The 13217-nt window shown below is 40.9% G+C and overlaps 1 protein-coding gene and 1 pseudogene across 2 annotated transcripts in view; one reads left to right on the top strand and one right to left on the bottom strand.

Annotated features, from left to right (window-relative positions):
* LOC123968045 (melanoma receptor tyrosine-protein kinase-like) overlaps positions 1-10639 on the top strand; it is a 44345-nt gene extending 33706 nt beyond the window's left edge. For both annotated transcript variants that reach the window (XM_046044517.1, XM_046044526.1), the window contains exons 14-27: positions 612-702; positions 969-1126; positions 1239-1271; positions 2420-2564; positions 2790-2912; positions 3265-3363; positions 3864-4049; positions 4979-5134; positions 5422-5497; positions 6522-6668; positions 6952-7049; positions 7530-7673; positions 7801-7894; positions 8228-10639. In XM_046044517.1, the coding sequence (XP_045900473.1) occupies positions 612-702; positions 969-1126; positions 1239-1271; positions 2420-2564; positions 2790-2912; positions 3265-3363; positions 3864-4049; positions 4979-5134; positions 5422-5497; positions 6522-6668; positions 6952-7049; positions 7530-7673; positions 7801-7894; positions 8228-8580 (1903 nt within the window). In that variant the 3' untranslated portion in view covers positions 8581-10639. The remainder of the gene's footprint in view (positions 1-611; positions 703-968; positions 1127-1238; positions 1272-2419; positions 2565-2789; positions 2913-3264; positions 3364-3863; positions 4050-4978; positions 5135-5421; positions 5498-6521; positions 6669-6951; positions 7050-7529; positions 7674-7800; positions 7895-8227) is intronic.
* A 614-nt stretch (positions 10640-11253) lies between these two features.
* Positions 11254-13217, bottom strand: part of LOC123968573 — a 26996-nt pseudogene continuing 25032 nt past the window's right edge.

Raw genomic sequence — 13217 nt, 5'->3', positions numbered from 1 at the left:
CCCCCAGCTCACAGGTGTGTCTTATTTATCTCCTCACCTCCATCCTGACTTCCTGTCAAGGTTGAAAAGGGCTAGTTTGTAGTTTTTCATCTCCCCCTTTCTGCTACAACTGTATCGTTAGCTAACAATTGAAGTCAACGTTGGAAGAAGTATTCAATGCTTTATATAAAGTGAATTGTTATAGTATTTATTTAGTATAAAGTACTCATCATTCATTATACTAGTGTATTATTAATACTGATGCTTATTTAGACACTGTTGGAAGGTTTAATTTACAAGATAACAATGCTGACAACTCTCAGGTAAATGTAGTGGAGTAGTATTGTGTTATAATAAGTTGTATAAAGGAGGAGAAGATGGAAATACCTCATAAATGTCCTTAAGGATAGTACATTTTACCTCTAATTTATATTACAGTAAAGTATAATGTAACAGTATAGGATTTCCAAATAGGACGTATTATTGTAGATTAAGACTTTATTGACCCCTTGATGAAATTCACAAACTACCAGGCAGTATAAATATATAAAGATTTGCTGAGCTATGATCAGTTGTCCTCTGTTGGCTTCCGTCCTGACGGCTGATTTTTATCTTTTTGTGTTTTTCTGCAGCGAGCCCAGAGAGGTCGAGCTGAACAGCAGCTGTGTGGAGTGTCACCCAGAGTGTCTGCTGAAGACCGGGATCCCGACCTGCCACGGACCGGTTAGTCCAGCTGCTGCTGGTGAACATTGAGCTTCAATTATTTTGTTGAATAAACTTTCATGCTCAAAGTAAATATGTAGAATTGTTTTGTATCATCAAATGATGAGGTAATAATTTAAAGCTAAGTACTTTACAATACAAAACTAAAGAAAATACTATATATTTATGTATAATTAGATAAGCAAGGCAGGATAACGCCAACTTTAAGAGACAAATCTTGATAGATTACTTCTGAACAAATCGCCCTCCTCCATCCCTACCTGCAGGGTCCAGACCAGTGTTCCCAGTGCGCCCATTTTAAAGATGGCCCCCACTGTGTGCCGCGCTGCCCCCACGGTGTGCTGGGAGACGGAGACACGCTGATCTGGAAATACCCGAACAGGGAAGCCGAGTGTCAGAACTGCCACCAGAACTGCACACAGGGGTGAGACTCGTTACTGATTCATCATTCAGAGCTGAAGGACTCTGATGTTAAATAGATTAGGAAAAGTGACACATACTTGAATGTAAGGTGTTTTGTTTCTCTGTCTCTGCAGGTGTTCAGGTCCTGGACTGTCTGGATGCACAGGGTAAAACTACAACTTTGGCTTTTACTCACCAACACTGAACATGACCAAAGTTCACAGATAACCAGCTTGTTGCAGATTGTTTCTGTTTCCAGTAAACATGCATCATGTCAGTTAGCTGACCTCATTTTATCACATGAAAGTTTATGTCAGGGGTTCACAAAGATAAACAAACACAGAAGAAAATAATGTCTATGACAGCCTTAGCCTGACCTCTTAGTTAGTCCTACACATGCTAAAGTAACGTTTTATGGATTCAAAAGGAATATCCCAGGATAAGAGCACATTTTGTTTGCATTTTCTGCACATGCAAATCCAGGTGACTCTGTATGTAGTCATACCACCACTAAAGGTCGTCTCACGCTGTCTAAACACACAGTCAAATTCTATTTGAGTACACACATGAACAATGGGAGTCAACAGGGATTCCTTATTCCTACCTACAGTCTATGATTCCTACCTTAGCAAGCTACATATTAATGGGAGCCGACAGAAATTCCACTTAACATGCTAAATTAGAATAGGAGTGTAGTGAATTGGGTGGCGATGGCGCAATGGATAAGACGCCTGCCTTTGGTGTGAGATAGGTTCAATCCCCCACTGTCACCCATCCACCATTGTTCCTGAGCAAGACGCTTAACCTCTTGCGTGCGACCTCTGACATGTATAGCAATTGTAAATCGCTTTGGATAAAAAAAAAGCGTCAGCTAAAACTTAATGTAAATGTAGGAGTCAGTGGGAATTCCACCTTTGCATATTAAATACAAAATGAGAGTCAGTAACATTGAAAGTGTTGTTATTTGAATGTGAAGTCTTCCCTTGTACGCTACATTTCAGTGGTCGAACTGAGCATGCTAAGTTTAAATGGGAGATCATGTTAATGAAATTGCTAAATTTCAAATGCTAAATTTAAACAGTGTCAATAAGAATTTTAAATCTGAATGGGAGTCATTGGGAATTTAATCATATCTATTTGTATTCTACAATATCGTGCTAGAAAAGATGTATATGGAAATTCTAACTAACTTGTGCATAAATTTATTGGACAACTATGATGACACATTTAAATGTCAATCTATGAGATATTATAATTATGTGAACCTCAGGATAATTTAAAACACAAACATTGTGTGTTTTGTGTGTCCTCACAGTGCTGCCACCCACTCCACGTTGGCGGTGGCCGTGGTTGGTGGGCTCTTGATCGCCGTCATCATCTCATTGGTTATCTTTGTGTTGGTACGGCGACGACGAATCAGGAGGAAGAGGACTCTGCGTCGCCTGCTGCAGGAGAGAGAGGTGGGAGACGGAGTGTTCATGTCATTAATGAAAACTGGGATGAAAGTCAAGAAACTGACAAAACTTATATATATTATGTAAATAGCAAAAGACAAAGTTGACTAAATTTGACTAAAGCTCACCTGGACTAAATATAAAACCAAAATACACACATATAAACACAATCCTGTATACATGTAATGTTACTGGAAGATTTAAATAAAGTATTTGAAATATGTGCTGAAGCTGGTGGAGCCGCTGACCCCGAGCGGTGAAGCTCCTAACCAGGCGCTGCTGAGGATCCTGAAGGAGACGGAGTTCAAGAAAATCAGGGTGCTGGGCTCCGGGGCCTTTGGGACCGTCTTCAAGGTAAGAATGTTTGATCCACACAAAATATCACTTCATGATACTTTTATTGAAGCCGCAGTGTGTCGAAATGTAAGCCACGCCAGGGATGGAAACTGAACTATCCCAACTATCGGATGGACTGCCATGAGTGTTTGTAAAGATATTTATGTTCTCCTCAAGATGAACTGTAATACCTTTGGTGATCCTCTGACTTTTCATCTAGCGCCATCATCAGGTCAACATGTTAATTTGTCCATGACCAAATACCTGCAGAGCTAATGACGTTCCCTTGAGTCTCAGCTGTGTTTAGTGTATTTTCACAACTGTATTATTTCTTCCATATTGATGTATTAAATGTAATGACTGTCTTTAGGGTCTGTGGATCCCTGAAGGAGAGAATGTGAGGATCCCAGTGGCCATCAAAGTTCTCAGGGAGGCCACGTCACCTAAAGCCAACAAAGAAATCCTGGATGTAAGACTTCTCTTCTTCTTCTTCTTTGATTATCTCTTTCATCTTCTAGTTCCTCCCCTTCTTTTCCGTTTTCTTGTACCTCCCATTTCCTTCTTCTCATTCTGCTTGTTGTTCCTCTTTCTTCTTCTTTTTTTTTTCTCTTCCACAGAGCCAGATTTTCTTTTAAACATATAGCTTATATATTATCATTATTTATGAACTTCAGTATTTTTTTCCTTTTGGATTTAAAAAGCCTGTTCTTAATTTTTTTGCCTCTGTCTTTCAATTTGGATATAAAGCAGTTCAACAAGTTAATTGAGAGCAAAAAGGCTTAATTTGAGTGAGCAAGATGAGTAATTGAAGGGTGTGAATCACTAGATTAATGACCAATTGAAGGCACAATTTAATTAGTTTATTTCAAATCATCCCCACCAGGCTTCGTGCCCTCCTGCTTTTATCATCCTGCAGTTATTTTCAAGACTTATGTTGCGACACTAACATGTGTATGCGTTTGTGTGTAGGAGGCGTATGTGATGGCGAGCGTGGATCACCCTCATGTGTGTCGTCTGCTGGGGATCTGCCTCACGTCGTCGGTCCAGCTGGTGACTCAGCTGATGCAGTACGGCTGCTTGCTGGACTACGTCCGACTCCACAGGGACCACATTGGGGCTCAGTGGCTGCTGAACTGGTGTGTCCAGATCGCCAAGGTGAGCCCAGATAAACAGGTTCTGACACAAATTCTGATTGTAAGTCATCTGAGTGGATCTTCTACAAACCAGCAGCCCTCTGCTTATGAGGTCATGTTTCAGTTTATATTCATTTAAGAAGAAAATCTCCTTCCTCACCCTCTGCCTGAGGCACCAGCTCCGTCTGCAGCTCACTGTAAGCCTGCTGAGGCCTATTAGCCTGAACTCAGCTGGAAACTGTATGTGTGTGTGTGTGTGTGTGTTGAGGCAGTGTTAATCCATTCAGTTTCTGTCTTAAACCTCATTTGGATCTTAAATTGCTGGGAAAATCACAAACAACAAGGTCATGAGCTCAGTGTAAAGTCTTTATGCTGTCTTGCAGCATTAAGATGCCAGTTTATTCCGACAAAGCTGCCTTTCAGACGGTTGAACAGCTTCAGAAACCCCCCAACACACACACACACACACACACACACACACACACACACACACACACACACACACACACACACACACACACACCTTTCCAACAATTTCTGTAACTTTCCAAAATCAACAATCCAACATTCACACTGACACTGTTTCTGCTTTCAAATCCTCTCTTAAGACACACTTTTACAACCTTTCACTTGAAAACTAGTCCTATTTATTTTACATACAGCTTTGTTGTGCAACCACCTGATTTTAACTTTATTTTAATTGTTCAACTTATTCTACCTTTCGGATCATTTTATTTGGTCTTTTGATTGTGTGCTTGTGTTTTGTTCTTGAGTTTTCCTTTTAAAGTTTAAAGCACTTTGTGCTCCCAGCATTTATGTAGTTAAGTACATTTGAAAAAAAATTTCTCCCGGGACATGAAACAATACGCCTCCATGTGGCTGTTTTCGGCCAGAACAGCCACTTAAACCTTTTGTGTGTGTGTGTGTGTGTGTGTGTGTGTGTGTGTGCAGGGGATGAACTACCTGGAGGAGCGTCACCTGGTGCATCGAGACCTGGCGGCGAGGAACGTCCTGGTCAAAACTCCTAACCACGTCAAGATCACCGACTTTGGCCTCGCCAAGCTGCTGACGGCTGACGAGAAAGAATACCATGCTGACGGAGGAAAGGTGTGTTTGTTATTTATAATCCTGTTTCATTGAGATGCACTAGAAAACACTAGGTTGGTGTCAATGTTCATGTACACAGGACTGAGTTGTTGGGAGCCATTTCCTCCTGGTTCTAGACTTTGTGCTAAGCTAGGCTAAACTTGCTCAGAGATGATATCTATCTGCTCAACAAAGAATGCTCAGATGGTATTTCTAACGATATATAGATGTTTAAATTGAAACCACAGAACTTCCTCCTATATGTATCCAGAAGTCAGATTTTGATTGTCCCTCTCGGCTCTCTGTAGGTTCCCATTAAGTGGATGTCCTTGGAGTCGATCCTCCAGTGGACCTACACACATCAGAGTGATGTCTGGAGCTACGGTGAGTCAACCTTCAGCTCTCCAGCTTGCAAAGGGCCACAAGGTCTTGTTTAATTAAAGAAAAATATGACCTGCTCCCACTGGATCCAGTGGTGCTGGATCCTGGTCAAGTCTCTGACACATTTTACTTTGTTCACATCTTGACGCCACCAACATCAGCAGCTGGAGTTTTTCATTGTTTATTTTCCTGCTAACAGATCGCAGGCTTTTAATTAAAAGCAATAACCTATCTGATTTTCAAACTGAAAAAGAAACAACAGCTACTCTAAACCAATGTTTTTGAGATTCAGGACTTGGGAAGCTTTCACATTTTACATTTAAAAATGAAGCAGCCATCTGATGCTATTTTCTTTTATTAGTTAGCTATTTGTAATTTAGTGGCAAACTAATGATCAGCAAAGTTGAACAGTTCTACACAGTGGCATCTAGTGGTGAGGGTTGCGAATCGCAACCAACTGCTCACCCCTCCCTTTCCAAGCGCGTAAGAGACGCTACGGTGGCCGACTAGCTCTGTTGGCTCTTGCTAAATAATACATGTGGTCCTCCATTTCTAATTAAATAAAATAACTACTATTACTTGTCCTTATTGTTCCCCTTCTTTTCTTTGTACGTATTCAACGTAGTGATGAAACTGTAGAGCAGTTTGTCTGTATTGGGCTACTGTAGAAACATGGCGGTGCAACATAGGAACGTCCATATAAGAGGACCTGCGGTGTATGTAGATAGAAATGTCTCATTCTAAGGTAATAAAACATAACGGTTCTTTATGTAAGGTCTTTATACACCACTGAAAACATGGTTATGGATATTATATGGAATTTCTGTCAATAAATCCTCAGAAATATAACACACTGAACCTTTAAGTACTGTTTCCTCAAGTTACTCAAACAGATAACATTTTACCCGTGAGGGAAAAAAAATCTTAAAACCTCTACCTTCAAGGTTCTTCTTCCAACAGTTGTCTTTTAGGACTTGTATTGATGTGACTTTGTGTCAGTTTTATCAGTCCGTGGTCTGGTCTGCAGGTGTGACGGTGTGGGAGCTGATGACGTTCGGTTCCAAGCCATACGACGGCATCCCGGCCAGTGAGATCGCCTCTGTGTTGGAGAGAGGGGATCGGCTGCCCCAGCCCCCCATCTGCACCATCGAAGTCTACATGATCATGGTCAAATGTAAGAGCCGAGGACACAACAAAGAAACAAGAATCTATAGTCATGCCAGCAGCTTTGTGTGTTTAGGCTGGAGCTAAATGCTTACATCTAAAATCTGCCTATTAGTAGCTGAAGCTGATGGGAATGTCATTAACTTGTATACACATTAACATGTTGACCTGGTGATGATGCTGGATGAAAGGTCAGTGGATCACCAAAGTTATTAAAGTTCAACAACAACAGACACCTGAAGGTCCGGCTGGGGAAATGCTTCTGCTAATGATTTCTTTCTCTCTCTGTCCAGGTTGGATGATCGACCCGTCCAGTCGTCCCACGTTCAGAGAGCTGATAGCAGAGTTCTCAAAAATGGCCAGAGATCCATCCAGATACCTGGTCATACAGGTACACAGAGTGTGTGTCTGTGAGAGAGAGTTCTTCAGTTAGGGAACAGTTTACAACTTGGATCTTATTTTGGTAGTTTTGTCCATCATCTCTATCAGGGATAATAACATTGTAATGACCAAGTTAACAGAGCTGATGTCTGAGAACACGGTGACATCCAGAAACCATTAAGTTAAGTGAAGATTAAGTCAAGCTAATCATGTGCGAGTTAAACAGCATGTGCAAAGATACACAACTCTGCATATTAGCCTTTCAACAAAAAATGTCCCTATCAAACCTCCGCCTTTGCTACATCACGCTGTCATTAATTGTTAATAATACATGTATCTTTTCCTTTGCCGTTTTAAATGTCAAATAACCCAACTGTGCTATTAAAAAGCACGGGCCAAGTGGCCATCAGCAGGTTAAACCACTGTCGGATTGAAGTATTTTCTCTCCTCATAAGTATCAAACAACAAAGTGATCTGCCTCCTGTCTCAGGGTGACCTCCCCAGTCCGTCAGACAGCAGGTTTTACTCTCGCCTGCTGAGCTCAGACGACATGGATGATGTGGTCGATGCCGATGAATACCTGCTACCGTACAAAGGAATGGGTGACCATGGCAACCATCCCTGCAATGCTACGGTACACGCACTTAAAAAATGAAAAGTCAGGATTTGAAGCATAAAAAGTAAACATAATAAAAACACATCTTTCCTTCTAATGTTACATTTAGAAGACAAACATTTTACTGTCTCCTTTTTCATCTCAGAACGGTCGTCCAGTCAGAGAGAACAGCATCGCTCTGCGTTACATCTCTGATCCGACTAACAACTCGCTGGATACAGAAGACTTTGCCGGACACGGTACACATCTCTGTGGATTACTGACAAAATATGACTATTATTTAGAACAGAATATTTAGGAACCTACAAGAAAATATCCAAGGAAGTATGAATGGCAACTGGACTTGGTTGAAGATACTTGAATAATGATACTCTCTCAGGTATCTTCAACCAAGTCCAGTTATCCTTGAATTTCACAATAAAAAATAAGGCATAAGATATAAAATACAGAATAAAATATTTGTAAAATATAAATACAAAAAATGACTAAATAAAGACAGAAAAACATTTTTACAGACAACAAATAAGTAAATTAACCTCTGTGTAAATAAAGAAATTAATCATTTATTACAGAGTACATGAACCAGAGCCTGAGTGGAACCAGCAGGAGCAGCAGGCTGTCAGATGTTTTGAATCCCAACTATGAGGACCTAAGCCAGGGCTGGGGTGCCGCCTCACTCCCCTCCCCGCTGGAGGATCTGAATCCCTCCTTCCGAATACCTAAGGGACCCGAATACCTGAACACCACCCAAAGCTCAGTGCCCCTGGCTGCCAGCGACAGCCTCGACAACCCGGACTACCAGGCCGACTTCCGGCCTCAGGTCACACCCTTGACCTCTTTAACAGGAAACGGTCTGTTCCTCCCGGCGGCGGAGAACCTTGAGTACCTGGGTCTGGGTGCTGCACTGCATGCCCCCGTCCGCTAGGGGGCAGCAACATTCTATCAGTTCAAACTGAAACTGTGAGGTTTTGTGGAAACAAAATGTTGCCTACTTTGACTACTGACAGTATTTAATTAAACTGTTTTTATTGTAAAGTTTCCCAGGAAATGCTGCATCATCTGCAACACTGGAACACAACCTACACACTGATTGATGCTCAGTGGCACTCAGGCAGCAATTAGTGAGGAGGAGATCCAGACTTTCTCCAGGGACCAACCTTTCTGACGTTTCCTGGAACTTGTAAATGGCTTTCTTAACTTTTTTGACGTCACCAACATGTGACAACACCATGAAAACCAAACTGCCAGGAGGCATTGAAACAATAAAAGCACATAAACTCTTCAGTTTCAACAGAACGATGATTCTTGGTTGTAACTGTGGGAGTGAAGCTGCAGGAGGACATTAGTAGCCCGATGGATTTAATTTTGTCTTCCACTTCATCGGTCCTTGTCAGCAGTTGCATGAATTTTTTAAAAAAGAACCGTCGGGTTCACAAAGACACTGCAGAGGAGAGGATTGTATTTTATTTTTCAGCAGATGCTTCAAATAAAGTTTTCGGTTTGACACCAGACATCACAGTTCTCTTGAAGCTGAAACATTTTGAAAGTTTCTGCTCAGCTTGGTTTAGTGTAATTTGGATCCTTGATAACTGATACACAGGGACGGCCGGAGTTTGTGGTTTGTTGTGTACATAGACGAAAGGAGGCGAGTTTCTGTCCTCTGTCAAGAGACTCTTTGAATGCACTCTGGAATAATGGTGTAAAATTTTACTTTTGTGTTCACACGGTGAATTACTAAATTCCTACTTGAACCAGGAGAGCTTGTTCACAAAAAAGTCAGATCTTATCAAAACAAGTTATGGTTTGAATTGAAGCAGTTAAGCTTAGACTTCTTGTTTCACATGTGTACCAACTTTGATGAGTTTTCACTGAAGTGTTTTATTCTCCCTTTACTTGACAAGAATGAGCCAAACTCTGATTTACTGTTACTGCTTGTTACTGTCTGTCACTGCTGTTAGTGGGAATGTACGGAAGCTGAGAGACTGGTTGATGATTATTTTTCAGGTTCATCTCAAGAGAACAAATGTTCCAGTTTTAAGGATGAGAGAGCCTCCGTTCTGATGAAGACATTCTTTATGTTGAAACATTAGTTGCTGCACTTCCTTCCAACTGTTTTCTTCTCATTCAGCGCAAATACAGGTGCTCTCATAAAATTAGAATATCGTCCGTCATTTTATTCAAAAAGTTGAACTTCCATATATTCTACATTCATTACACATAAAGTGAAATATTTCAGGCCTTTTTAGTTTTAATCTTTATGATTACGGCTTACAGCTCGTGGAAATCAAGAATCCATATCTCAAATTATTAGAATATTAAAATAATTAATGTGTAATAGAGGTAACTGCACAATTGAAATACAGCGCTTTTGTCCATTCTTTACACTACAGTGTGTGTTCAATTAATAAATTCGTGCTTCAAAAATTCCACAAGCATAACAAGCTCTGTGTTTAAGGACGGATTGCCATGAATCGTGTATATATTTATATACACGGCTAATATTCATGGAAACGGAGATAACAGAGAAAACATCTCGACACCAGACTCGAGTACTACAGCTCTGAACTTTGCAGATAAAAATAATTCTTAATTCTGACTTCGTGAAATAATTAAATTCTTATCTTAACATAACACTGATGAAAAAACTCTCCAAAAACAACTTTATCTACTTGAGAAGATGAGCTGAATAAGTTTTGATGTCGAGATAATGAACCTAAAAAATTTTATCATCAACCATGACAGCACTCAGCTTCCATAGAAACTGACACTGAGGAATCCGGTTGAATGTCTGTAAATTTTGTTTCATTGTGCAGCAATTAAACTTTTGTGGTTAAATGTGAAATTAGTTGTGAAGCCACAGTTTGAAAAAGCTTTGTTGTTTACAGGGTACAGCTAACCTGCTGACAAGGCCACCACTTTGCTGTTGAAACATTAAAATTTCTGTTTTGTTTGTCATTGGATAAAGCTGAGTATCTGCGTGATAATGTGGAGACCGATCTGATATGTTCATCAAAGTTTCACTGTTTTGTGGTCTCAACATGCTGCTCTCTATTTTTACTGAGAACCAGCCTCCAATTTCTGTCACTGAATTTGCTCCAAAACAGTCGATGTGTTAAATTATTCATCCCCAAAAAACAACAGAAGAGACGTTAACACTTCCAGAAGTCCAGAAGACAAACCATGGTGTTTAGAAATTATTATTATTATTATTTATTTAAATTCAAATTTAACTGCATGTAGAAAACACAACTCTATTTAAAAGGTCATTTATTGATCATTTAGTGTTCCAAAGAGAGAAAAGTCTGGAGGAACTCTGAGCAAAAACCACAAAATTCATGAAATATAATAAAAAAATGAAAAACTAAAACTCACCACACAAGCTCACACAAAACAGAGTCCATCAAGAGACAACTTAACAGAAAACCTGTAGTACATCAGGCCGCCGCCTCCACCATCATCATCAGTTGTTAAAAAATCTTCTCTAACCACTTTTAACTGAAGGATTTATCAGGAACATTATAATTACATGTTTAACAAAATTAAGTCAGTCAGAAAGAAAGCGTTCACGTCACCAGTTCAGATTCAATACAGACAAATATTGTATTAAGTCAGTTTCATTTATTTATACACCCGAGAATCATAAATAAAAATTCACCACAAGAAGCTTTACAATTTGTCCAGCATACGACGCCCTCTGTCCTTATAAAATCGAAAAAGGAAGAAAGAAGAGGCAAAAGAGGGATCCTTCTCCCAGGATAAAACAGCTCCAGCAGAAGCCACAGAACATGAACGTTGCTGAGAATGATAGTTCCACAAGGTGGCGCTGCAACATAAAGCAATACAGAAATACACATTTAAATAAGTGTTAATCTGTAGTTATGTTGTCATAAACAGAACTACAATGTCAGGGCACTTTGGATTCAGAATATAATAATGAATTTTTAAAAAAGACAGTAAAAGATCAAAGTCCAGGTCCAGGTGGAGGTCCAGGTGGAGGTCCAGGTGGAGGTCCAGGTGGAGGAGGTGTCTGAGTGTGCAGCAGAAGGAGTGGAGGAGTCTCAGTTTGTCTGCAGAGACTGTGTAGAAGGACAGAGCAGCAGCAGAGCAGTCCAGATCCACTGATGATACTCTGTCACATCCAGAGGAACACACAGGGATGATGGTGGACTTGACTTTGTGTCTGACAGTGGAGCTGATCTCAGAGCAGTTCAGACTGCAGCACTGTTGGGATTCCTCTGTCAGTCACTGCTGGATGAAGCTCTCCTCTCCACTCTACCTCCCAGTAACATGGCCCAGTCAGAGCCTCTCCACACACAAGCTGATGCTGCTGCTTCAACCTCTCTGGATCATCAGGACACAGCAGATCCTCTCTCAACACCTCCACCTTTCTGACCCCTCACACTCTGACAGAGATCACATTAGTCTGATGAGAGAAGAAGACAGACAGCAGAAGTCATAAATCAGAGTTTACAGAGACTCCCTTCATCAGCTGTCAGTCAGTGATGCAGCACATCCAGTAGAAAGACCAGCAGGGACTTCAGTCCTGTTCAGTATTGTGTGAGATGACCGGGCCTCCACATTCACCCGACCAACACCCAGTTGAGTTGAACTGCAGAGTGAAGGCAAAGTGCTCAGCACCCCCTGAGAACTCCTTTAAGACTGTTGGAAAACCCTTCCAGATAACGGCGGCTTGCAAAAGTATTCACTCCCATTGGCATTTTTCCCATTTTGTTGCCTTACAAACTGGATTTAGGGCATTGCTTTGGTTTGTTTCATTTGATTTACAACACATGCCTACCACTTTAAAGATACGAAGTATTTTTATTGCGAAACAATCAAGAAATAAGCCAACAAGCCACCTTTTGCAGCAATTACAGCTGCAAGTGTCTTGGGGTAAGAATCTATAATCTTGGCACACATAGCCACAGGGAATTTCGCCTATTCTTCAAGGAAAAAGTGCCCCAGCTCCTTCAAATTTGATGGGTTCCTCTGGTGTACAGCATTTCACAGTAAGTCATTCCACAGATTCTCAACTGGATTGAGGTCTAAGCTTTGGCTAGACCATTTCAATACATTTAAATGTTTCTCCCTCAAGAATTTCCCTGTATTTAATGCCATCCATTATTCCTTCAATTCTGACCAGTTTCCCAGTTCCTGATGATAAAAAACATCCCCACAGCATAATGCTGCCACTAAACACCACTGTGTTTCACTGTGGGGATGGTGTTCTCGGGGTGATGAGGTTTTCCTTAATGGCTAAAAAGCTTAATGTTAGTCTCAATCAGAAGTCACTAATGCACTCATCTCCCTGAACTCCATAATACAAGTTTACGTTCCTTCTCGGGAACTACACTCCTCCAGTGCCTGGCTCTACCATCCCTTCAGTCCCGGCTGTTCTCATCTCTGACACCAAGATGGTGGAACGAGCTACCACATGCCATCAGAGCAGGGGCGTCCCTCTCTAACTTCAAGAAGCTCTTGAAAACTCATCTCTTCTGAGAACACGTTCTCTTATAATTCTCTTTTTCCCGCGACCCTGTACGCAGGATAAGCGGTTGACGA

This window comes from Micropterus dolomieu, linkage group LG01 (assembly GCF_021292245.1).
Source record: "Micropterus dolomieu isolate WLL.071019.BEF.003 ecotype Adirondacks linkage group LG01, ASM2129224v1, whole genome shotgun sequence".
NCBI lineage: Eukaryota > Metazoa > Chordata > Actinopteri > Centrarchiformes > Centrarchidae > Micropterus > Micropterus dolomieu.
Note: the sequence above shows the minus strand (reverse complement) of the source record. Positions and strands in the feature narration are given on the sequence as shown.